The sequence below is a fragment of the Eptatretus burgeri genome, chromosome 4 (assembly GCF_056783735.1).
Source record: "Eptatretus burgeri isolate ZD-2024b chromosome 4, Ebu_testis_v1, whole genome shotgun sequence".
Lineage (NCBI taxonomy): Eukaryota > Metazoa > Chordata > Myxini > Myxiniformes > Myxinidae > Eptatretus > Eptatretus burgeri.
The window spans coordinates 37,519,362-37,546,352 of NC_140964.1; the positions used below are offsets into that span (position 1 = coordinate 37,519,362).

At 40.7% G+C, this 26,991-nt stretch overlaps 1 protein-coding gene across 1 annotated transcript in view; it reads right to left on the reverse strand.

The window, feature by feature from the left end:
• Positions 1-26,991, reverse strand: part of LOC147027826 (alpha-actinin-1-like) — a 49,329-nt gene that overhangs the window by 21,149 nt on the left and 1,189 nt on the right. Inside the window, exons 2-7 of the mRNA XM_085877446.1 lie at positions 14,049-14,163; positions 12,578-12,697; positions 6,276-6,362; positions 4,687-4,774; positions 2,036-2,114; positions 1,083-1,164 (exon numbers count right to left, since the gene is read on the reverse strand). Of these exons, the coding sequence (XP_085733572.1) occupies positions 1,083-1,164; positions 2,036-2,114; positions 4,687-4,774; positions 6,276-6,362; positions 12,578-12,697; positions 14,049-14,163 (571 nt within the window). The remainder of the gene's footprint in view (positions 1-1,082; positions 1,165-2,035; positions 2,115-4,686; positions 4,775-6,275; positions 6,363-12,577; positions 12,698-14,048; positions 14,164-26,991) is intronic.

Sequence of the window (26,991 nt, forward strand, 5' to 3'; positions counted from 1 at the left end):
GTTCCTTGCCAAAACAACTGAGAGGTTGTCACATGCTTTTGTGTGAAAAGTACGACACCATGGTAAAAGGATGGATTAAAAAGTCTGGTTAAAAAAAAAAAAAGTTTGGTAATTGTTACATTAATTACAGACATTTGATTAAGGTAGACATTTGACTTTTCATCATCTCCTCCACCGAATTTGGAAGGAGGTAATGTTTTCACCCCTGTCTGTCTTTTTGTCTGCCTGTGAGCAGGATATCTCAAAAGGTTATTGAGTACTTTGTACGAAACTTGGTGGACAGGTAGGGTGCGTGACAAGGACAAATTGATTCGATTTGGGTGAAGATTAGGATCCAGATACAATAATTTTTTCACCGATTCATCAGAGAGATGGCACTAAAAAAACGATTATATGGCACGACGTATGAGGAAAGTTGTGGATGGGTTATTCAAAAACTAGGTGGATGAGTTGGGTAGTTGACAACAAGAAGCAGATGAGATTTTGGTTGAGGTCCGGATCCAGATCCGGCCTCTCAATGGGATATAAAACGTTTACGGTTCAGCCTCGCGGAGGTATGTGCCTTACCGAATGCCGTTCCAGTTTAACAAATATGCGAGAGTATTGAACTCAAGACTTGAGGTCTACTTGTGCGGAGAAAACGCTCTCTTGTTGCTCATATTTAAAAGGTATATTTTGTTTCAAACAAACATGTTCATACTGTGTTTTCTTGTTAAAATTTTCAGGAATTATAATTCATGGAGAATATTTTTTTTGTAAAGTAATAGTAAGAAATTTAAAAACTGTGAAAATTAATTACAGCTGATTAAGTAAACAGCAGCAAGAAAGAAAAAAAAAAAAAAAACAACAAAAAAAAAAGTGGCCCCACTGTCAGTCTGTTACATCACCTTTGTACCCTCAATCGCTTGGCTCTTCCACGAACCGAGATTTTGTATTCAAAACGTGTATATAATATTTTTTAAAAGAATAAATAAACCAGGAACTCAAAAATAGTGAGGTTTCCAAACAGCTCCAAAAAAATTTTAAAAAAATAATAAACAAGCAAAGCTTCAACTTTTAAAAAATTTTTTAAAGACACCAACCTTCAGCATCCAACATCTTTGGGATGTCCAGATGCTTCTCAGCAACATCAAAAGCAAAATTCAAATTGGTGGTGGCATCTTCCTGCAAACAAAACAAACAAAAATTGTTTGAATATTCATGCTGAACAAGTTACAGCACAGAGTAATACTTTTCCAAGTCTTTAAGTGTACCTTAGAAAGAAAAACCAAAAAGTGGAACCATGAGGAGAGGAGAGGACAGTGCCAACTCAACGCCACCCCTCCCAGGGCTGCACAGCCCTGCTCCATTGTACTTCCCCCTTGTGCACAGGTGAGAGACTAAGCTCCAGACCACCGGAGTGGATGTCCGTAGCAGTTTGGGACCATGAAACCATCCATTGGTTCATATGAAGCCACCTGCGACGAGTGCCGACCCGGCGTCCAGATACAGTCCACCGGATCTGCGCTACTGGCATGGTGGGAAAAACCATTTGCCCGTAGGAGTGCGGGGCACGGTGCTAACTGAGATTGCCGGGTCGGTGGCGTCTAGCACACAACGATCCAGTGGTTAACTACGTACAGCTAGGCCAACCGAGGTCAGGAACATAAGGTTGCTGGTGGACTACCAGTCGCCAACCCCAACAGGTTCTCCTGAGAGGGCCATGCCGCATGCAGCGAGTCGCACGCACCGTGGAGAAATTCTGAGTGAGGGGAGTACGACTCGTGTCAACGGGACACAGCAGTAGTACGTGTCCTATAGGAGGGGCCCGTCCCGAGTCCGGCTGAACCATTGTCTGGTCATTGCATGCAGTCGACCAGACAATGGGAGGTGGACCGCAGCTCAAGACACCATGTGACTCGTGGTCAGTTTCAGCCAGTCTGAAACCACCACGAGCACTACCATTAAGCTAAGATATCAAGTGATGCTTAGATTACAGACAAACATGGACAGGTGAATGGGAGACAATGAGACCAACTGGAACTGACATTATTACCTTTTTGAGCGTCTCGTAAGGCACAAGTTCAGGCCGATGACGGTGGATCAAGGCATTGAAAGCCAGGCCATCTTTCCAACTACAAATGAGTAAATTTTACAAACAAGGTTACATATAAAGAACAGAAGTTTCAGTTCGAACAGCAAGTTTTTCAGTACAAAGCTTAATCACACTCAACACTACACACGTTCACAACAAGCAGGAATGCCAAGAGTCATTCCCAAAATGGTTTAACATTTCAGTGACTCACAAGGCATCACAAACCTAATCGAGCAGCATGACTTGGTTGCCTTTACATTTCATGTCTGAACAATCAAGATAATACATGCCAATGCAATGAGCTCAATACAAGCTCTTCCTGAAAGAATCAGCCATAAGGCCTCAAAAGGATAAGGAAACATATTTTAAAATCAAAGATTAATAGTCAGAAACATTCAAAACATTCCAAGAATAAGATGGTCACAATAACCTCAGATATGCCAACTTTTACACATTTCAATCTTGACTGCATTGGATTTGTTCCATTTGTCTTTCAAACTTTGCCAGCAATATGGAAAATGTTCAGATTGTGCCTTCCAACGCACCTGTTATTTCAGTCAGTTAATCGTCATTGGCGAATCGCTGGACATAAAGATGGGATTTAAATGTCAACACAGACGAGTCGACCAGTCTTGTTGCTAGTCCATATAAACCACCTCTCCGATGCTCTGGCAAACTCTGTCTTCCTTTATTCAGCCGACTCCACACTGTTGAACAGAAAGTGCTCGACGAACTGACCTACCGATTTCCATGATCAGCCACTGGAAGATATTCAATCTCTTGAAATTATAGGCATCATTATCATCCATGACCTTTCCTGGGCTACGCAAATAGCAAAGATGGCCTCCAAAGCCAGCGGCAAGCTGTGCATATTTAGTCTTCCGTTGAAACATTAGATCTACTCGGTCTATAAGGACTTTGTTTGGAGCTCAATGGAGAATATACGTGCTTGGTGTTGACTTAATGGTTGGGGTGGTGGGCTTGGGATCCAAGGGTCCTGAGTTCAAATCCCACTTGGCTGTTGAATTAATACCAGGTGGGGTTGACTCAGCCTGTCATCCTTCTGAGGTCGGCAAAATGAGTACCAGCTTGCTGGGGTCCTGCGTCGGAGTGGCGACACGTCTAGGATTGTGCCCAATAGCCTAGGAGACTGCTTAGGCAGCACCAACGCTTTGCACAGAGTATGGTCCCAGTGGATGGATGGAATGGAGTATGGCTCTCTTCTATGGGCTGGATCCCCAGCATCACATCTGTCTGTCTGTCCTGGATTTTGGAGAAGCTAAAGCTCTCAACATGATTGGAATCTCCTATGGAGGCCAAAGCACAAATTTTGCTGCTCATACATCACAAAATACATCGGTGACATCGTTGGTTTTTTTTTCAAATAAATCTCCTTTGGTTTAGCTACTTTCCCACCAACTCAAGGATGCACCATTCTTTTAGTAACCTACTCCTGGTTTAACTTCCAAAATTCAGGCTGACTTCCCAACCCTTGAGGTGATTTGTGCATTTTCTAATGTAGACAATGAGGGGGTAACCATTTCCATACAAAGGCACCACACACTAATGGATTTCTTTGGATCTGACATTTTTTGCATAAACATTTGATGATACAATGATGCTCAATTTTCATAATATCTGTAATTGTAGGACTTGTCAAACTTCTGAATTGTACTCGGAAAAGGAAACAATGTCAGATTACCTAGAAAGCATCTGAAAAGGCAAAGCCCATCCGCAACCACTTTGTATTTGGACAACTTCTTCTTCATCATGCTAAACATCATGAAAACTAAAAACTAGAATGGCACTCAGTGGAGCACATACCTCTGCTCTCCCATTATGAACAGTTTGTTTTGTATCCCACTGATGGACCGGATCTGGATCCAGACCTGAACCAAAATCAAATTGATTTGTCCTCGACACACCCAGCCTGTTCAGCAAGTTTTGTCCAAATCCGTCAATAACTTTTTGAGATATCATGCCATATATCGGTTTTAGCCACATCAATCGATGGTGAAGAATCACTTGAAAATTTTCAAATTCGGATCTTCACCAAAATTGAATAAATTCTTCCTATAAATGGCGTGCGAATAAATTCAAAGAAATATGATGCTATATATCATTTTTGGCCATCTCTCAATGATGAAGAATCACTGAGAAATTCTAGTATCTGGAACTTCACCAAAGTTCATCTGAATTAGTCCACAACTTTTTGAGATATTTTCACAGTAAAACACAGATTATGCAAGCCTTGTTCAAATTTCAAGTCAATGGGTTGAAAATTGATGATTTTATGCAACTTTGACCTTTGAAACTAAAAATAAAATAAAATTAAAAAAAACACAACAAACTTCCAGCTTTGATTGGTTCACCAAGTCAGTAGCTCAAAATGCAAATTCTTAAAATTTCATTTCAAATGGATGAAAATTTTCAATTATGTGATGACCTTTTGACCAAATTCTTAATTTGTCTTCTCCATATTCTCACAACAAAGCCTTGTGAAAATTTCAAAACAAATTAGCCATGACTTTAGGGTCCTGGTGAATAACATTTTGAACACCCCTCATGAATAATTCTTTGAAAGTGGTTTTGGAAACAAAAAGAAAACATACCTAGTATGAAAGTTTTGAACATTAACATTTTTATAAGGTTGTGTCTTTCTCTGGCACCAAAGCAGCAACCCCTCCTTTGCTGAAGATTCTGCAAAAATAAAAACAATATAATAATAAATAATAAATAATTAAATAAGTTTCTCTTAAGTACACAGTTGACGCGAGACAGTCTCACAGCCGAGAAAGTGACGACACCTACATTTGTGACTAAAAAGTGGATTCATCAAATAATATAAATGATAGCCTTTGGAGATATTATTTGTAATGAACATGTTCAATGCAATTACTTTGCCTTTATGCACGTCCTCTAATTGAAAAATTATTCCTGACTGAGCCACAAGTACACATGGATCGAGTGGATCGAATGGTACAATTCCACAACTTGCAACCTCAACTCCATGAGAGCTTGAAACTTTTGTACAAGCACTTTGACTCTTCAAATTCCACCATGGAAAATAATCACATGCACTGAAGCTTGGACCATTAGGGTCCACATCATTCCACATTACATTTCCAGGCATTACCTTTTGATGAGAACCAGTAAAGCAAAAAAAAAAAAAATTATAAATAAATAAAGAAATAACGACAAGGGCATTCTTCAATATTGTGACGTCGACAGATATACCTCCACCCACATTACATCACGATACATACTTGCACAAAGTTTGATTTCAATCCCTGAACCCAGATTCAAAATATTATATAATTCTGGCTGCCAGACTGTGTGTCCGATCAGGTTGAAATTTAAAACATATATCCACCATGAATACTACATCATAATTGTGAAGTTTCACATCAATTGATGAAGCAGTTCAACAGAACAATTTTAAGATTTTCGTTCAATCCAATATGGCTGCCAGGCTATGCTACCTATTCATGAACACCCTGGTATCTCTCCAAGGCTTGGGGAACATGTGAGTAATGAATCACATAACCGATGACGTCATGAAATTTGTTTCTGTGGACCTTTTTACTCTGAGATGACCCTCAAAACTTTTCATACTGATCGGAAGTGGCGTTCTTCATATGCAATTATGACGTCATAACGAGGGCACCTATGAAATCATTTAAAAAAAAAAAAATCACAGATTCCCCATGAGTACTTGCTATGTGTCAAGTTTCAAATTTTTCCTTGGTGCGGTTTCAGAGATACAGAGGTCCAAAGTTTTTCCATTTTTCCAACATGGCTGCCACACCAATGATGAAAATTGTCTCAATCCGATAAGCGGTTGCGGAGAAAAGCACGAAAGTTCTGTGCAGACAAAGACAGACAGACAGATAGACAGACAAACAAACGGACCCAAATGCAACACCCTCTCCGAATCCTTCAGCGAGGGCAATTAACATCATCAATATTTTGTGGACCACCGTGCAAAATCTCCAATTCATGAGAAAGTATCATTAAAACAGTTTCAGGATAACTTTCCTCTCCATTCGATGGTCCTAAAATTTACATGTGATCCAGCTAAACTAGATGTACAATCAGGCAACAATCCTTATGGAACCATTATTAACAAGCAGCCAAATAAAAAAAAGCATCATTGTGAAATGCAACATTAAGGTTACTTTTTGATGAGAACCAATTGTACCTTCAACAGAAATGTCTTGGATGGCAAAACGGAGGATGATAGTCCAGATCATGCCCAAGGTCATCTTTGTATTTCCATCAACAATTTCTGAAGAACAAATAAAGATAACATTTCACTTCTAGTAGGAAGCATGAGATGAACAAGAAAAGGACAGAAAAAAGAGGGGAGAGAGAGAGAGAGAGAGAGAGAGAGAGAGAGAGAGAGAGAGAGAGAGAGAGAGAGAGAGAGAGAGAGAGAGAGAGAGAGAGAGAGAGAGAGAGAGAGAGAGAGAGGAGAGAGAGAGGAGAGGAGAGGAGAGGAGAGGAGAGGAGAGGAGAGGAGAGGAGAGGAGAGGAGAGGAGGAGAGGAGAGGAGAGGAGAGGAGAGGAGAGGAGAGGAGAGGAGAGGAGGAGAGGAGAGGAGAGGAGAGGAGAGGAGAGGAGAGGAGAGGAGAGGAGAGGAGAGGAGAAAAAAAAAAAGAGAGGAGAGGGGGGGGAGGAAGAGAGGAGAGGAGAGGAGAGAGGGGGAAAAAAAAAGGAAGAGAAGAGGAGAGAGGGAAAAAAAGGAAGAGAGGACAGAGGGGGGGAGGAAGAGGAGAGGAGAGGGGGAAAAAAGGAAGAGAGGAGAAGAGAGAGAGAAAAAAAAAGGAAGAAAGGAGAGGAAAGAGGGGGGGGAAAGGAAGAGAAGAGAGAGGACATGGAGAATGGAAGGAAAAAAAAAAACAAATAGGAATGCAAGAAAGGAATGGAAGCAAAGAATAATCTTCTTCTTGCGTATGGCAGCTTAGCTTCCAGGGTAGCTATCATTTCTTGGATGAGCGACTGTCGCTGATGCAGTGCCCCTCTACCAGTACACAGTGGTACTCATTTCGCCGACTTCGGAAGGATGACAGGCTGAGGCAACCCCCCGGTGTATCAATTCAGTGGCCGACGGGCTCGAACTCAGGACCCTAGGATCCCAAGCCGCCACCCTAACCATGAAGCCAACACCAGGCTCCAAAGCAAAGAATGTAGAAGGGGGGGTAAAAAAATGGTGTTTATGGAACACAAGCTGGCCACTGCCTTGGAGTTCTCTAAAGGGCTAAAGTCCAGTTGAATAAAGCATTGTTAAGGAAAGGTTTAAGGATTCACTTAAATATTTCTTTAAGTTTCCCATTAAGGACATCCTTAAGTTGAGGATCATCGTATATTCAAATATTCCTTAAACTCAAGGGAGCACCATGTCCCCTCCCCCTCCCCCAATCCTTAAACACAAACCTTGACTTCCAAAATAACACTTCATGGAAAATTGTCACATTTGAATGATTTCAGACTGCCTCAACCCACATGAAATCTATGATATTACCTTCATATAAAACATGCACCAAGCAATAACTAAAATAAACCAATGTCACCCGCAGGGTGACCCGTATCTTGCCAAAAGGTGACCACGTGTGACTTCTATAAGGTCACACTGAGGTGAACAGAGCTGCTATCCACCAGGAGAGACTCCTTGAGGAATATCTGCCGACGAGAGATTCCGATGAGAATCGTTCTACAGAGTAACCATGAAAAATATGCTTTTTCCTCATAACGTCACCAAATGATGTAATAATGTTTCAAGCTTGACATATCTAGAAAGCACTCATCAAGGTGTTCAATTTGAGGTACTACACGATATGGTTCCTAAAACTTGAAAATTTGACCTTGGGGTCAAATATATTTGACCTGAGGCACTAACCATGAAGGTCAAGGCCAATCGCCACCAAAAATTAATCAGCTGAGCGCCAGACCATGAACTATATTCCCCTGAAGTTTGAAGACGATCCGATCAAAATTACTCAAAAAATAAGGGTTTCGTCGACTCCCCTGATTTGCGACAAAGTGACCTTGACCTTTGACCTTGACATTCAAAATTTTATGCGCTGAAAGGGACCTCTATAGGCCTCTGATATGCGAAGTTACAAAAATTTCCAATGATAACTGTGCTCTGCAGAGTGATTTATACGTGATTACAGACCAAAAAAAAAAACATATGAAGGTCAAGGCTAATCGCCACCAAAAATTAATCAGCTGAGCGTCGGACCATGAACTATATTCCCATGAAGTTTGAAGACGATCCGATCAAAATTACTCAAAAAATAAGGGTTTCATCGACTCCCCTGATTTGCGCCAAAGTGACCTTGACCTTCAAAATTTTGTGCACTGAAAGGGACCTCTATAGGCCTCTGATATGCGAAGTTACAAAAATTTCCGATGATAACTGTGCTCTGCAGAATTTTTTATACATGATTACAGACAAAAAAAAAAACCATACAAGCTGACTAACATATCATGCAAAAACTTCGTTTTGGCAAGATAATTATACGAAGGATCTTTGATCCCTCAGGAGTCATTTCCACAACAATATGCAATAATTTTGTTCAATATGTCAGAGCTATGGATCTGTTTTGATCATATGCAATTTCTGGTTTTCATTCAATTGGATGAGCTAATAATTAAAATTAATGTTGAGTTTTGAGCAAAAAAAACATTTCATTAGTGTACGAGAGCAATTTGTCTATATTTAGAATAGACTTTAAAACTTTTTTTGGTGGGAATAGTCCCACAAAAAAAATATATATATATATATATATATATATATATATATATATATATATATAAATATAAATAAAAAGGTTCCCCTCGCTTTGCTCGGCAAAATTACATTTTTCAGTGGAATGTAAATTTTTGCACCCCGCCCTCCCCAAACCTACAATCATGGGTTCCCCGCCTAGTTATAGTGGAATTAAACACAAACATACTTCAACAACACACACCATACGACGACACACTGTATTGTCTCGTATGCTTGAGAAAAGCCTCCACTCGTGCTTCCATCTCTTCCTGAAGCCAGTTTGTGGATCGCTTCGCTGTCAGAGCTTTCGGACACCTCTTCCTACCTCTCTAATCTGAGTGGTTGCCTAGCACAGTAACAGCACCTAAGGATATCCTCAACCTTAAGGATTTCCTAAGGGTGTTTATGAAACAGGCCTCAAGGAAATTCTTCGCTAAGGAATCACAGTGTACCTTAAGGGGAATCTTTCCTCAAGGATCAGGGAAATTTATGCAACCAGGCCATCGGCCTTCCTCTGCTTATAATAATGGTGAAAAGGTCTTCATTCAGTGTCAAGGACCAGGACTCCCCACTGGAGGCTCATGCTGCTGCTTCCCATATTACCACCCTTGAAGCCCTGGAATGTAATGGTCTATGCCATTGGATGATGAGTCTCAGGACCTGATACTTGTTCACCATGCACAGGTCGGTGACCTAGCACTTAATCATCATTAGTTTTTACAAGCTCCATTCTGATCTTGCTCTTCCTGACCTGCTCACCTCTCTGGGTCACAATGCCACCAGAAACTATTTCCTTGTTACTCTCTCCAAATTTAAAACTCAACACACACCACCATTCTTCCACAACTCTTTTATCTCACCTGGGTAACTGGCTTCCCAAATCCATCATCTTGACATCTTTCCGACAGGATTTAAAGTCTTCTACCCACCCCCCTCCCTCAAAGCCACCATTTGCTCCTTCACCCCCATTTAGACCTGCTGAGACCCTGTTCCCACTCATCTTCTGCAATTCCTCTCCTTGTGCTGGGGACATTTGCTTGTTATTGCACTGTTTTCCCTTTACCCCATTGTTCAACTCTTCCATAAGCCTCGATACCCATTTTATAAAAATAAAAAAATCCTGGAGAGGTGGGTAAGGGGTGAGGTAGTGAACACTTAACTGTCAGCCAAAACTTTTGGCACACTTCCAATTTTTTCAAATAATGCACCATTTCCTCCAGAATATTTAGAAATTTTAAAATCTCTTGGTATCCACAATATGTATTTCTTTGGTTTGCAGTGGAACAAAACAAAAAAAAGCTGAAAAAATTACTAAATCTTAGCTTATTCCACACAGAAATCCTAAAATGGCCCATACAATATTATTGGCACCTTTTAGAAATTATTAGATTTCAAACAGGTGATTTTCCTTTACTTTGGAATTGAACTCACCTATGGTGAGTTGCAGGTGCCTGCAATATTAAAAAAAAAAAAATTTCTTTTTCACTCATTCAACCAGTTTGAATAGAGAAAAAGGAGTCATTCTGCTGTTTTGTGTCATCGTGTGTACCGCAATGAGCATGGAGACAAGAAAGAAAACCAGAGAATTGTCTGAGGAAGTTAGACACAAGATTGTAGCCAAGCATGGACAATCTCAAGGATACAAGTCTATATCCAGAGACCTTGATGTTTCTGTGTCCACCATACGCAATGTTATAAGGAAGTTTAATGCCCATGGCACTGTAGCCAGCCTCCCTGGATGTGGCCACAAGAGAAAACTTCATCAAAGATCACAGAGAAGGATTGTTCAAATGGTGGAGAAAGCACCTCAATCAACTGCCAAACAGATTAAAGCTGACCTTCAGACACAAGGTACGACAGTTTCAACTCGCACCATCCATCGCCAACTCAATGAAATGGGGTTCTATGATAGGAGACCCAGGAGGACCCCACTGCTGAGAGAGAGACAAAAGAAAGCCTGACTGGAGTTTGCCAAAACACACCTGACCTAGAGGGGGAGCACTCGGGAGAGTGCAAAACCTCCGCCGCCAATACTGCTGGGTCACTCAAGTGAACCTTATATCTTATTCATTAAATATGATGTCAACAGTGCTGACAGAGTTATAGTTCTTTTCTCCAACATTTTTTTTTTTGGGGGGGGGGGGTTGGAAATCATTTAAAACATGTAGATATGTGAAAAATGTAGAAATGTAAAATGTAAAAATGTAAAATAAAAAAATGTAAAAATGTAAAAAATGTAGAAATGTAAAAAAAAGAAATCAAAATTTTGTTGAAAAAAAAGTTGCAAAAATTTTTTTCTCTAACAATTTTTTGGGGGGGTTGGAAATCACTTAAAGGATGTAGAAATGCAAAAAAAAAATTTCTCTAGCAATTTTTTTTGGGGGGGGGTTGGAAATCACTTAAAACATGTAGAAATGCAAAAAAAAAATTTCTCCAGCAATTTTTTTTGGGGGGGTTGGAAATCACTTAAAACATGTAGAAATGCAAAAAAAAAATTCCCTTTTTGGGGGGCAACAATTTTTGGGGGGGTTGGAAATCACTTAAAACATGTAGAAAAGCAAAAAAAAATTCTCTCTAAAATTTTTGGGGGGGTTGGAAATCACTTAAAACATGTACAAATGCAAAAAAAAATTTCTCTAACAATTTTTTTTTGGAGGGGGGGGACCAAGTCCAAAATTTAATGGCATGATCCTTGGACCATACCTAACCCCCCCCCCCACCAAGTTTCATCGAAATCCGTCGAGGAGTTTTTCCGTAATACTGTTCACAAACAAACAAACAAACAAAAAAAAAACAAACAGAAAGGGGTGAAAACAGTAACCTCCATCCATTTTCGAAGATGGTGGAGGTTAATAAGCCAAAATCCTTCTGAGACAATGTCCTGTGGAGAGATTAGAGCTTTTTGGAAAAGCACATCATCTCTGTTTACAGAAAACAAAATGAAGCCTTCAAAAGAAAAGAACACCTTCCCTACAGTCAAACATGGAGGAGGTTCAGTGATGTTTTGGGGTTGCTGTGCTGCCTCTGACACTGGGTTCCTTGAATGTGTGCATGGCATCATGAAATCAGATTACCAAGGCATTTTAGAGCACAATGTTCAACCCACTATCAAAAAGCTGAGTCTCCATCAAAGGTCATGGGTCTTGAAGCAGGACAATGACCCCAAACTCACTTCAAAAAGCACCCAGGAATGGTTCAAGACAAAACGCTGGACTGTTCTGAAGTGGTCGGCAAGGAGTCCAGATCTAAATCCCATTGAACACCTGTAGGGAGATCTGAAAACAGCAGTTGGGAGAAAGCACCCTTCAAATCTGGGGGAACTGGAGCTGTTTGCACAAGAAGAGTCGCCCACTGCCAGTAGAGAGGTGGAGGAAGCTCATTCATGGTGATAGGAAGCGCTTGACTTCAGTTATTTTGTCCAACGGTTGTGCTACCAAATACTAAGTCAAAGGTGTCAATAATTTTGTCAATGCCATTTCTTTTTATTTTCTGGTAAAAAAAAGGATATATTAAGTTCGGAATCAAAAACAAAGGTTCTGTAATATTAGCAGTGAAATATAGAATTGTGGAGACCAAATACTTTCGTCAATTTCAACTTATTTTGAGAGAAGATTGCGAGTTATTTGAAAAAAGTTCAAGGGTGCCAATATTTTTGGCCACGACTGCATGTACCTAATAAAATAGTTTCTAATGGCAATGCTTAGAATGAATTTAAAAAAGCAGTTTACCTTCAGATCCAATAGAAACCAGCTTCACCCCTTTGCTTTCGATGAAGGACAACGCTTTGTTGACATTATTTATTTTGTGCACCCTCATCTTTCCTTTTTCTGGCTTGGGAAGCTGCTCTCCTGTAAACAGAAACACCAAAGTATACCAAGTGATAGCTCATGGTAACATTGTTACAAGCTAACAATCAAGTCAAAACAAAGATGTGACAAATGCATTTAGTCACTCATCCACAAAATTTACTGGCGAAGGCTCACTTGTGTTTGCAGATGCAGAGTGGTCCATAACAATTCCCTGCAGAGATACGTCTGATGAAAGATGCCCGAGAAGTGCAACTTTCACCAAAACACCTGACAAATCTCTGGATATTAAATCCAAACGGTGAATTAATATAGTCACCTGCTGCCTAATCTAAGGATTTTCGGAAGGCCACCTTTTGAGGAAGATGTCCCCATTAATGTCTAACGGAGCAAAGACAATCGCAGTACAAAACTAGAGGGGGAGCACTCGGTAGAGTGCAAAACCTCCGCCGCCAATACTGCTGGGTCACTTAAGTGAACCCGATATCTTATTCATTGTAGGTCAAAATGGATCAGACTCTACTGAACCACGATTGAATAAACTAAACTAGATCAACGCGCATGTAGAAATGCAAAAAATAAATAAATAAATAAATCGGAATTTTTTTGAAAAAAAATGCAAATATTTTTTTCTCTAACAATTTATTTCTTGGGGGGGGGTGGAAATCACTTAAAACATGTAGAAATGCAAAAAAAATTCAAATATTTTTCAAATAAAATCGGATTTTTTTTGAAAAAAAGTAAAATTTTCAAAGTTTTTTTTTTTCTCCAACATTTTTTTTTTTGGTTGGAAATCACTGAAAACATGTAGAAATCCGAAAACAAAAATTCAAATATTTTTTTCAAAATGGCCGCCATAGCGGCCATATTGGACTTTGGACCAAGTCCAAAATCTAATGGCATGATCCTTGGACCATACCTAATCCCCCCACCAAGTTTCGTCAAAATCCATCCAGGAGTTTTTCCGTAATACTGTTCACAAACAAACAAACAAACAAACAAAGACAGGGGTGAAAACAGTAACCTCGTCCATCTTCGATGGCGGAGGTTAATGAAAAATTTCATTTCTGGAACTGGTATCCAAATATGGCTTGCTTGAATAGCCTTAGCTTCAAAAACTTTGCAAACTTAAGAATGAGCCTGCCTCTAGTGCTCAAATCAAATGATCTTGGCATTAATGATGCTCAAAGATTTGACCTTCCAAAGGCAACGAAGACATGCACTGATCCAGGTTCGCAATGCAAGTCTAAAGTATCAAGTAGAGACCATTATCAATAGGGTATAAAAATGGCTAAACAGTCTGCTGTGCTTGTTCACTCATTTCACAAGCACTTTAATGGGCCAGTTGGTTCAAGAAGGATCTCTATTAATGAAAACAATATGATTGACCCACCAGAAATGACCTCGAGGAGGAGCATGAGTTTGAGTCCATTTCGAAAGTCTTCATCGATGTTCTCGATCTGGGTCCCAGCCTTCCTCAGGTGAGAGTTGCACCATGCTGTGAACGTCTGAAGAACACATGAATAAATCATTACATCAATCGCACAGGAAAGATCTGCATTACATTAGGCCATGGACAAGTTGCACCAACTGGAAATTTCATCACATGGTCGGTTTTACATTCAGATCAGAAAAAATAAAAACTTGCCTCAGTGGTGTAACAAGAGGTTCAAGTCCTATATATATATATATATATATTTATACTTTGATAATTTGATCAGTTTCATATTGCCCTTCTTGCCAAAAGCAAAATAAATCCATAAATAAACTACAAGGGCATTCAGTAGAGCACATACCTCCACCACGTAATGCCTGATTCACGAGAACATATTGTGCCCAATACATTTTTGAAATATCATTCTATGTATTGTTTTTGGCCCCATCTTTCAATGGTGAAGGATCACTTTGAAAAATAAATAAATAAATCGAGTAGTCGGATCTGAATCTTCACCAAAATCGAATAAATTAGTCCCATCACACACCCAACCTGCCCACCAAATTTCATCTGGATCCGTCCACAACTTTTTGAGATATCATGCACAAAAACAGACAAACAGACAAGACAAGCTGGTCGGCGGCGATGGGTCGCAGAGCATGGAAACTATAAGATATAGAGCAAAATGGATGTCATATAGTGGATAGGGAATCACCTTAAGATTATGCATATCAAATCTCATCCAGTTCCATCTACTGATAACTACTCGGTATCCATTTGAATGAAAAGTACCAAAAATGCAGTTTCAAATCGGAAATCCCCAAACGTTTGAGGGGGTGCTGTGGGTGAACAAAGATCTAAATCGAAAATCCGGCTCGATTGTTTGTGCACAATGTATTCCAGACGATTAGTGTGAATTTTCATGACCATCCGACCATAATCCGAGGAGGAGTAGCATTTGGTGCGAAGGCACCTCCAGCTCTCGCATATTATCGACTTTTGCACTAATTGACCTTTGACTCCTGACCTAAGCGAAATCGGTCAACATGTCCTGAGGCAAAGTTGTACTACTCATTGAGTACCATGAACCTGCAAAGTTTCATTCGTATCGATGCACTCACCTGGTCGCTAGGGGCCTTCAATTTTCACGCATACCCTAATTGTAGGGGGCGCTGTGGGTAAAGTATTCCATATATCACAAATATACCATCAGAGATGGGAATCCCCCGCCATTGAATGAAAAAGGTCATACATATTCTAGATAATGAGGGAGGTGAATTGGAAACAAGACATCATCTCGAAAAAGTTCCCCAGGGGTGATGAATGTAGTAACCAAAAATAATTAAAATCAGATAAGTGGTTTTTCAATTTATAACAAAAAAATTTTCAAGATGGCCGCCCCAGTCGGCCATCTTGGATCCGACCATGCCCAAAATCAATAGGGTTCTTCCTTTTCAGGTGGTACATGTGTGACCCAAATTTCAAATCGATATGGCGAACAGTTTATGAGTTATCGCACTCACAGCTATAAATGTTGACGCCCGGACGGACGGACAGCCGGACAACAATATCCCCCTTCCGCCACGCGGCGGGGGATAAAAACCGGAATATATTTGATAGAGCATCACCTGTAGATCATTCGTGCCAAATTTCATAACCCTACGTGGGATAATGGATTTTGGAATCGATTTCGCGTGAATGGCACCGATTTTAAAGGTTTTTCGGTTGTTGCTAGGGAACCAAAGCATCCCTAGCAACCATCACAATTTCCAAAGCACTAGGTCAGTGGTTCCCAACCTTTTTCTGATCGAGTACCACTTGGAGGTCCCATACCGTCGCCGCGTACCACCTAGTTCCAGAAAAACTCAATTCGATAAGATATCAATTTATTCACAAGTAGAACACACAAATTCACTAACTGTCAACAAAGAACAAAGTTTAATGCGAGGGCTGCATCTGTTTCTTCTCCACCAGCTGGTCGATGCGGGGCATAACTTTGCACACTACCATCATTTTTTTTTTACATTTTTTTTTAAAGGTTGAGCCCGAAAGTGCTCGCGAACCACCTGGAAGACCCTCGCGTACCACAGGTTGGGAACCACTGCACTAGGTCATAAGATGTACCTACCACCCGAGTTTGGTCGAAATCGGCCCACGTTTACTACCAATTATGCTGATGACAAACGAATAAACATCCAAACAAACAGACAGAATTACTGACAATAAGGGTCACCTATTTTGGCGACCCAACAACAGACAGAGGGGTGAAAACGACCTCCTTCACCTTTGATGGCAGAGGTAATCAGTGGTCTAATCAACATCTTTATCCTGCACGTGATAAACGTACAAGGTCTTCAGCAATCCTAAACACTGAAAAACAATATTAAAACTAAACAGACAAACCAAATGGAAGAAAAGAAAAACAAATATAGGTGCTAATGGAGATGATTGTGGAGAAAAGGGAGAAAAAAAACAAAAAACAAACCAAAGCAAACTCAAACAAAAAAAGTCTCTTAAAGTTGAGGGGTTTAAGTAAAGCATTACCAGGCCAGCCAAGTATCATCCTCCTCCTCATCATCATCATCCCCTCTTACCTCCAAATATAGAGTGTATATGTAAATATGACAAACAAGCCGGCACATGCAGGTTTCAGGATGCTCTGTTTTCCCTTCCAAGGTACATTTGCAGCACCTGGAAACATGTTGCCCAAGGGCCCGTGTGTGTATGGAACCCAACTCTTATTACGTTAAAGTTTTACTCAGACAAGCCACCATCCCATCCCATCCCATCTCATCTTACAGCAAAGGACACAATTAAATCATGTGCTCAATGTTTCTTTAAAATCGTGTTTTTAAAAGCATCCATTTTCAATGCTTATGGCAACAATTCTCGTCTCCAGATCCACATTTTCACCAGAATCAAATCAATTTGTCATGGTCACACACCCAACCTGTCCACCAAGTTTCATCCGAATGAGTGCACAACCTTCTGAGGTATCATGTTATATATTCGTTTAGACGTATCTCTCAATGGTGAAGAATCACTGAAATTCTCGTCATCGGACCCAGAGCCGGATCTGGATCTGCACCAAAATCGAATGAGTTATGGAATCAACAGGACGTTCAATGAGGTATGCGAACCGCCGTGGGAAGCAAGAAGAAGCTGATGTTAACCCTTAATCTTTGACCACAATGAAGAGTCCTGGAATGTGTGAAAAGTAATAAACTTGGAGGAAGATCCTCAATGTTCATAATGCAAAATATTACCATCTGTACAAAGCCAAAAGGTCAAACGTGTGTGTGTGTGTGTAAATGATGAAGACTTTGCCTTCACCGTGGAAATGGAAAGACCTTTTGTATCAAGCTTATCAGGAGCTTTGCCTGAAGAGCATATGACCAAAAATAAGGCATTACAGGTAAGAATACAAGGTGCACACTCCGACAGGTGAAAATTATCAGTTAAGAAAAAGACAAAAATTACCAACCAAAATTATTGGTCAACTTCTGGATGACCGATGGAGTTCAGGTACACCAAACATCACGTTTGAACTTCAATATCTTTTGTGTCAAAGGTCGTCTGCACTCTGCAGGTTAAGTGCACAAAACATGACTTGAAAACTTTTGAGGGAGTTTACAAGGCAATTGGATAATTTAATCGTCACCCACCTAGTATTCGTGTCCCTATGCAATCTCTGACGCATAAAAAAAAAAAAAAACTTTCCACAAACACAGGAAGTATGAGCAACAACTGCCAAAAACTCAAGGACTGCTCTAAAGATTAATCAGGCCCAGAGACACGAGTGCCACAGATGGGGTAGCAAAAAGGTAACGAGAGTACATCTCGTGAGAAAATGAAGATGCAATCGCTGTGCAGCTTGTGTATGCTATAGATGAAGACTCCTTGCCCGAAACACGATTGGTGGGGTGATCTAGTCTTAATAGTCGGTATGCAGTTATCGAACGCAACATGATGGAAGAAATCAATCAACAGGATATTGATCAAGCTATGTTAACCGCCATGCGAAGCAAGAAGCTGACATTGTCGCTAACCCTTCGTCGGAGCACAAGAACAGTAGTTCTTCATTATCCAACGCAGCCTTTTCCCAATTTGCTAAATCTTCAGCAGATGCTTCTTGCACAGCAGCATAACTGGCGACAGGGATTGCAAAGTTTATGATAAGAGTAGATGATCAGAAAACCAATGAACAATTAAAATGAGTCACATTATATAGATAAACACAGGTAACAACCCTCAACATATTCATGTAATCTCTTGGTTCTGTTAAAAAAAAAGTAAATAAATAAATAAAAATAAAAAAAAGACAAACAAACAAACAGGAATGAATCTCACCCACTGGATCTCCGAGTTGACAAGATGGCCTGGAGGTAAACATACCTGGGTTTGAATTCCGACCCAGTTATAGACCATCATCCCAGTGTTTCATAGGTAGGGCGATTCATCAATGTGTGTGCCATCTCTCGGATGGACGTTAAACGGGTGTCCCATCTGACAGCATTCGTTGGTGGACCTTAAAGATCCCATGGTGTCTTTCATGAAGAGTAGGCAAACTAGAGGCGGAATCCTGAAACCAAATTCCTACCTTAACCAGCAGAGGGAATTGCATCAGCAGCACAGCCTCACCCTCTGCCAATAATGCTACCCCACAGCCTTGTGCTGCATGCGAACGAAGACGATGACTGTCTTCGCCTCTCCGCAATAACCTACCATGGAATGATAATTCCAAAGCAAGAGAGTTGGAGTGACATTACACAATTCAGGTGCTTGTCTGCTCGAGTTGTTGTTGTGCATGTTTTAGGTAGTCAGTGTCGACACTCATGGAAAAGCAAGATAGCTGGGGGGGGGGGGGGGGGTGGACTGACAGTGGGACACCAGTTGGACCCAATAAGCAGGAGAATGAGAATGAATCAACAGGAAATATAAAGAACTAGAAGGGCACTCACTCTTCAACATCACCAGATATGCCCCTACCCAGATTATTACATCATTATACATGCTTGTACAAAGTTTGTTTTAAATTCAAAATCCCTGAACCCAGATTTAAAACAATAAATAATTCTGGCTGCCAGACCATGCATCCAATAATGTTGAAATTTAAAACATATTGCCCACGACTCCGAGATAATAATTGTGCAGTTTCACGTCGATTGATGAAGCGGTTCAAGAGAAATCGTTTTTTCAAGATTTCCGTTGAATCCAATATGGCTGCCAGATCATGTGACCTATTAATTATTTGTGAATACCCTGGTATCCCGAAGGCTTGGGGAATGTGTGTGTGAAGTTTTGCCTCAATCTGTCAAGCCGTTCAGGAAAAGAATAATTTTAATGGTTTTTATGTTAAAAAAAAAAAGTAAAAAGAAAAAAAAGCTGCTGAACCAGGTGAGACTGTCATTAATCCCCCCCGCCCCCCCCCCATAGAATTTAGCCCCAGATGATCCTCAAAATTTTTCATACCGATTGAATAAAGCATTTGACATGTGCAATTATGATATCATAATGAAGCCACCTATGACATGTTTAAATAAACAAAACAAAAAAACAAACACTCGTTTCCCATTGGGAGTACTTCACATGTGCCAAGTTTCAAATAATTCCATGCAGTGGTTTCAGAAATAAACAGGTCCAAAGTTTTTAGTTTTTATTTTTCCAACATGGCTGCCACACCACGTGACTGATGAAGTCATAATTATCATTACAACATTCTGCATTAATAGTTGCACCTATGCTGAATATTGTGTCAATCGGATAAGCGGTTGCAGAGAAAACAGAGAAAATTAGCATGGACGTACGTACGTATGTACGGATAACCTGAAAACACAATGCCTTCGGAGACTTCGTCAGCATAGGAATAACCAGAGTTGGTGTCAGAGCCACCCAATGCTCGCCTGTTTATACATTTATCGTTTTTAAAAGAAAGACTCGTCTAATAATTAATATTTTTTTTATCTAAAGCATTGCAGTGAAGTCTGATCCAAATAATTTTAAAGCAATATATGTAGTTGTATATTGTAATCAGTAACAAGAGCGCAAGTGAGCACAATATACGCCCGAACAAGAAGGTATGTACAGAATTGTGCTACTACAAGGAAAAACAGCATCCTGGTTGCCATGGCAACCACTTTAGATGACGAACATATGTCGCGACACACCGTCTCCACAGTCTGTACCTATGTACCAAATATGAAACGTGAAAGTTGAAAACTTTGGGAGTTCGAGTGCGGACAGGAACGGACAGACTACCGGTATCACATAATACGCCCCGATATATATATATATATATATATATATATATATATATATATATATATATATATATATATATATATATATATATATATATATATATATATATATATATATGGGGCGTATAAAAAAAATAGTGTGGTAGATAAAAACATTAGAAAGGAAAAAATAACTTGCACCAAAAACTTTAACATTTTCACACTGACGCTGACGCTGACACTGACGCTGACGCTCACACCGGGGGTATCGCTATAGCTCTCTGTTCTTCGAACAGGCGAGCTAAAAATAAAGCGAGGGTAGGGAACAAAAGCAACCCACAGAAGAGGGTTAGGTTCAGTTTGGAGTCTGGGGTTAATGGGGGTACAAATGGGAAATTGCAGGAGATAGTAGTGTTCCGATCATTTGAAGTCCTAGTTGGACAATGATGGTTACAATTAGCCTCGGGTCTCACGAGATAATCGATTAGTTATTCACCTGGATGCCAAGGATTTGGGCTCATGCCTCACCCACTTTGGCTAGAGCTTTAACGTCTTATCTGAAGGCCACTTTGAAGTTTAAGACTTTGCTGATAATATGCATCCCGTGTCATGGTTTGTCATCCCAGAGCATTAATCACAGGCATGTGTTGCAGCTTTAAAGTTAGTTCTGCATTTCCTGATGTTTCCATTTGCCAACTCATTTCAACCTCCTTACTGCAGAGAATTGGTTCTCACAGTTCCACTATATGCCTGGTGTTTACTTAATGGTTAGGATGGTGAGCTTGGGATCTGAGGATCTTGAGTTCAAATACCCCTCTTCTGTTGAATTAATACCAGGTGGGGTTGACTCTGCCTATCATCCCTCTGAGGTCAGCAAAACGAGAGCCAGCTTGCTGGTATCCTGTGTCGGAGTGGAGACCGTCCGGGATTGAACCCAATAGCCAAGGAGACTGCTTCGGCAATACCAACGGTCTGCACAGAGTATTGTCCTGATGGATGGATGGATGGATGGAATTCCACTATTACATACAGGTTTTCAAAGATGAAAACCTATTGATAATAATTCTTGTGAGGAGGAAGAAAATGAGTTATGACAGTATTCAAGCAGAGGTCTCTCAGCCAGAGAGAAGTTTATGGTCTCCATGAAAGGTAATGGTAGCAGAGGGATGGACAGATTTAAATGGGAATTCGATAGGTACCTGGATGCATTGGATATCGACAGGACTTTGAGGTAGCTTGTGTTTGCATGGGTGATACATACTGTGGTTGGTGCAGCACAGGCATGATGGGCCAAATGGCCACCTCCTGCCACAAAGTTGTGTGTGTGCGTGTCGTCATTTTTGAGTAGAGGCTCTGGACAGACAATCGACGGGAGTGACATCACCCAAAACACAAGTCCCCAGCCAGGAGGATGGCTAAAAGCACAGACATTTTTTTTAACCCCCAAATAGACATTGTACAAGGACATACATCCCTCGATGATCTTTTCCTTCACCATAATCATTAAAAAAAATTTTTTTTAAAGATTAGAGCTTGCACCCGTGTTTTGACTTAACGAGCCTGGCCTCCCTCATTTTTCCAACATAAATGTCAGTGTGCCATCAATATAACTCGCTTAAAGTGTTTAGTCTTCCCATCACTCATGTATGAAGTCAAAAAGCCCACCCTGCCCCTCCCTTCTTTCATTCATTTCTATTTTTTTAAAAGGACAAATAACTAGTCTTCAACACCAGAACAGCAACTCGTACAAAACCAATGTTTAACACTACTCGCACGTTCCACAGATAAAAGTAGGACAAACAACAAACAAACAGTAAAATCTTATTTTATGATCACAAAGAAAAGGACTATCCCTATCGGAAGTGGGGGTTGGGGAGAGTTGGGGGGGGGCAGGTTGGTGTACAAATACATTTACACAATTAGTCACATGGGCCATCAACAATTCAGGTTGATGGAATTTCTAAAAATATGTCCGCGTCACATGAAGCACCTTGAAGGTTGGTGACATTTTTCAGCAATGTGCATACATTCCCAAAGAATTCCCATCAGGGAGCAAGGTTCAAGAATTACACCTCTTCACATGTGAGAATAGTCGAGCTTTTGGCTCGACAGCACATTACATTGGGGAGTGCGCCTTTCAGCAACAGGTTTTGAAAAACCAAGGTACGGGCACAAAGAAAATGGGTGCTGAGGATTCTGATGAAAGTGACATGTACAAACATTTCAATATAATCCGGAGGAATGGTACGCAGCAGGTCAGGATCCACAATTTAATAAAAATTGAGCCACCGGGAGACGACTCATCAGACCAAAACTCCAGACTGGGAGCTACATACAACATCTTGCGCATTCCTAAGAATAACAAAGCATAGTAATCGTTTCCTACGAGGTCAACACACACTTTCAGGGCAGCCTGACAACTCGAAGCTCAACATTCCGTCGAGCCTGTATGCAAGACCGGCCTGAGATGTCTCCATAACACCACTGACTGCTCATATTTCCATAACTCCTCTCCTGGGACATAAAAATATAACTTTTCGATGGATTGTACTTTGAGATGAGATAAGCACAAAGTTATAAATGACTATTTAACTATTGATGACAATCAAGTTGTTTGTTCAAGGAAGCAGTTTGCTCGACATCATTAGTATCAACACAAAGTCCATGCTTCATGTGCATCCACCCAATTCGTACCTGCTTACGCAATGGAATAAATGTTGCTCGAAATATCAATGACTGGAACATTTGGTCGGTATCGATATTCCACGGGCCAACAACATCGCTGTGGTCTTTTGCAAGAGGTTTGCGTTACTACATCTCCATTATAAAAGCAAAACTGGCCGATATAAAGATAATAAAGAACTTCCATGTAAAATGGTCCCTCACGCATCCATTCTGACATCTTTTTAAAAAGTCATGTGGGTTCCTCCAAGCTGGAACTGCATGAGCAAGGCTTTACTCTGCTCTCTTCGACACTATGGCAGGTTGAAAAACAAGGTGTTGGGGTAGCTCAGTTGGTAGTGGATGGTGGTGGGATGTATGGGTGCAATACCTGCCATTCTGAAGAATACCTGGTGGGGGCTCTGTATCTCAGAGCACGCCACGATTTGGGTGGGGATGTAAAGTTGGGCTATCCAGTCGGCACATGAATCCACGTACTTCAAAAAGAGTAGGTCATGGTGCGTCAATTGCCTGGCAAAGTTCTTGATTAGAGCTTAAATGTCATTATGCAAGTTCATTGTAAAGAGTTACTGTTGAGTTTGATTAGGTCAATACAAGAATGGGGACAAAGAAGAGCAAATTGATCTTGATAAGTTTGCAGTGTGTGGATATGGCACAAGTATGATGGACCAAATGGCTTCCTGTATCAGAGTCCCCATGTACATCATGTTCTTCATGTTTGTGTGTGATACGAGGTATTGATCCTTCATGTAATACTAGAATACAAGACCCGTCGCTTCGCTGACGGAAATACCAATCTTTGCTGTGATGGCTAATCCACAGGGCAAGAAGAAAAAGGATTCCTGGGTGTGTGGGGATAACCAGCGTCACAAGTTGACATTTGCAGTTTCACCACGTATGCCCGTAAAAAAAGAAATTTAAAAAATAAAGATCCCCCCCTTGGTTTTTCCTCATCACAAACCTTCCTGGGAACTGTCTGAATCCACCATAGTTGGATTTATTGAAATCCGTTAATCCATTCTCAAGTTATAACACAACAGACAGACAGACAGACAGACAGACAGACAGACAGACAGACAGACAGACAGACAGACAGACAGACAGACAGACAGACAGACAGACAGACAGACAGACAGACAGACAGACAGACAGACAGACAGACAGACAGACAGACAGACAGACAGACAGACAGACAGACAGACAGACCCGGCTCCTTTTATAATCTAGATGTGAAACCTCCATGAACCTCTAAATGACACATTTTAATTTTATACATTATTAAAAGTAAAAGGGTAGGCAGGATGGCCTAGGCTCGAGAGGTACGCACACTCACCTTTAAGCTGTCTAACCCGAGTTTGAATGCTGACGCAGCTATAAACCGTCATCCCGGTGTTTCACCAACGTACCGGCCCTCGGATAGACGGCCCTCGGATAGACGTTAAACTTGGCTTCCCATCTTCCAACATTAGCTGGTGAATGGTAAATATCTCAGTGTCCTTCACAAAGAGTAGACGAGCTATCGCGGGCACCCTGAATGGATGTTAAACTGGGATCTCCTGCCTGAGGATACCCCTAGGAAGGCAATGGCAAACCACCCAACACAGCCCTTGCCAAGAAACTGCTTTAGCAACATCGATGTTCTTTAACAGAGTAGGGCACATCAGAATTAGAGAATTATATAACTAATGTTTTCCGAACTGTCCATTTGTCCCCCTTAATTGCTTGCCATCTAATCAACTGTCTGTCATTCGGCTTTACATGGGCAGGCTCATTGGTTGTAGTGATAATTTAAAATTAAAATTACCATGCCCTTTCCTCTCCCCCCCCCCCCCGCCCCCAAACAACAATCCCCATCCTGTTGCTGTTGCTGGATCAACCAAGAATCCTCATTAAGCATCTGTTCTGTTAAGAAATATTTGTTGATCAAACTATTTCACCACCATGATGAACATGGCAATGAAACTCATGTAGTTTGCATTCAACCCTTCTTACATACGATACCCCTCTTCCCCCAAACACCTCAACCACCATCTCCTTCCACTCACTCTTGTTTCAAATCTACAAAGATGAGGAGGAAAGGCTCTAACTTCTTGAGAGTTTGAAACGGATTAACGAAAATTCGATTCATTGGAAAGGCTTTAAAAACCATGGTACATAGCTATCGTACTACGTGCAACAACGTATCAGAGGCGTTTGCCTTTTCGACTCGTCCCTGGAATCCGACTGGGTGTGGTTGGCGTGGGGTAGCCGGCTCGGCTGCATACATGGTCTGGGTGTGGGATGACGTGGAAACCCTACCTTTATGGAATGGGTTTGTAAAGGTGAACTTTTACAAATGGAAATGTTCAACATTTTAAATTTATTTTTGGAAAATCATATCATTTCCTGATCATCCTTTGCTGTTGGAAGTTGAAGTTTTTTTTTAATTCAAAATATATAGATATTTCATTCTTTTCTTTAATGGCCACAATTATTCCCACGTCCTTGTAGGGTCGGCAGGGCAAAGTTTTTGGCTCGAGTCTTTCACGAACCGACTGGACAAACCTGACGCTCGAAGAGGTAGTTAGGGCAGGGATTTGGATTTTTGTCATGGCGTCGCGATAGTTCGCCTACTCTTTGTGAAGGACCCTGTGGGATCTTTAACATCCACCAATTAACGCAGGCAGATGGGACGTCCAGTTTAACGTCCATCCGGGATAACAGTTCATAGCAGAGTCGAGATTCAAACCTAAGATTGACGGCTAAGAGGAGAGTGCGTATACCTCTAAACCAGGGGTTCTAAACTGGGGGTATCCATACCCCTTGGGGGTATGGGACTCGATCTCTGAGTATTTGTATATATTTGATTTATTAATTTATAGTTGGTTAGAATGTTAGATTATAGTGGGGTAACTTAGCTAAATATAGCATAACAATTGTGCATTTTGTGAGGAAAGCACCAAATTTGGCACACTAGTAGCCGATCATATGACCAGATTTCGATATTGGGCCATCTCAAAATTTTGATGGCAGTGGAAAATGGCTGCCACAGCCATCAGCGGCTGAATTTGAGATGGCCCAATATTGAAATCTGTTCATAATATGATAGGCTACTAGTGTGCCAAATTTGGTGCTTTCCTCACAAAATGCACAATTGCTATGCTAAGTTGCTCCACTATTATAACGAGCACTGTTATTCAATATTTGTAATTTCTCGGTTATTATATATATATATATATATATATATATATATATATATATATATATATATATATATATATGATAAATACTTATGATTGCCTTTCATGTTCTATTCCTAGCTATCCATATCTAAAATAAATTCAAGCTATTGACATATTTGGAATTCATACTGTCAACTAATAGGACTGGTGATGATGATTTTGACAGTCAAGCGAAGGGGGTATGGGACCATGTTGGGCAATCCATTGGGGGTCTGGAATCATCAAAAGGTTAAGAACTCTTGCTCTAAACGATCCTGCAAGTCCAGGTAGTACATTACTAAAAAAAAACAAAAGATTAATTAAAAACCATAAAAAGAAGCATCATTTTGTATTCCAGCTTGATACGGTGTTGATGATGCCGAAGCAGTTTCTTGGCACAGGTAGGTAGGTGGGTGGGTTGGCATTGCATTTCCAACAATCATTCAAGGCAGGAATTTTGTAACTTGGCTATGGTTCTGGCGATAGCTCACCTCCTCTTCAAGGATGACACCGTGGGATGTTTAAGGTCCACCAACTAATGCTAGCAGACGGGACCCCCAGTTTAACATCCGTCCAAGGGACGGCACACCCACACATCGAATGACCCTGCCTGTGAAACACCAGGGTGACAGCTTATAGCTGGACCGGGATTCAGACGCAAGTGGGCAAACCGACCACAGCTATCTTCTTTCACAATCGCTTACACCCATCGCTCTAGATATACTACACCTCCATAACTCAGCCAAGTTAAGCAAATTAAGACGAAGGGTCAACACGCCC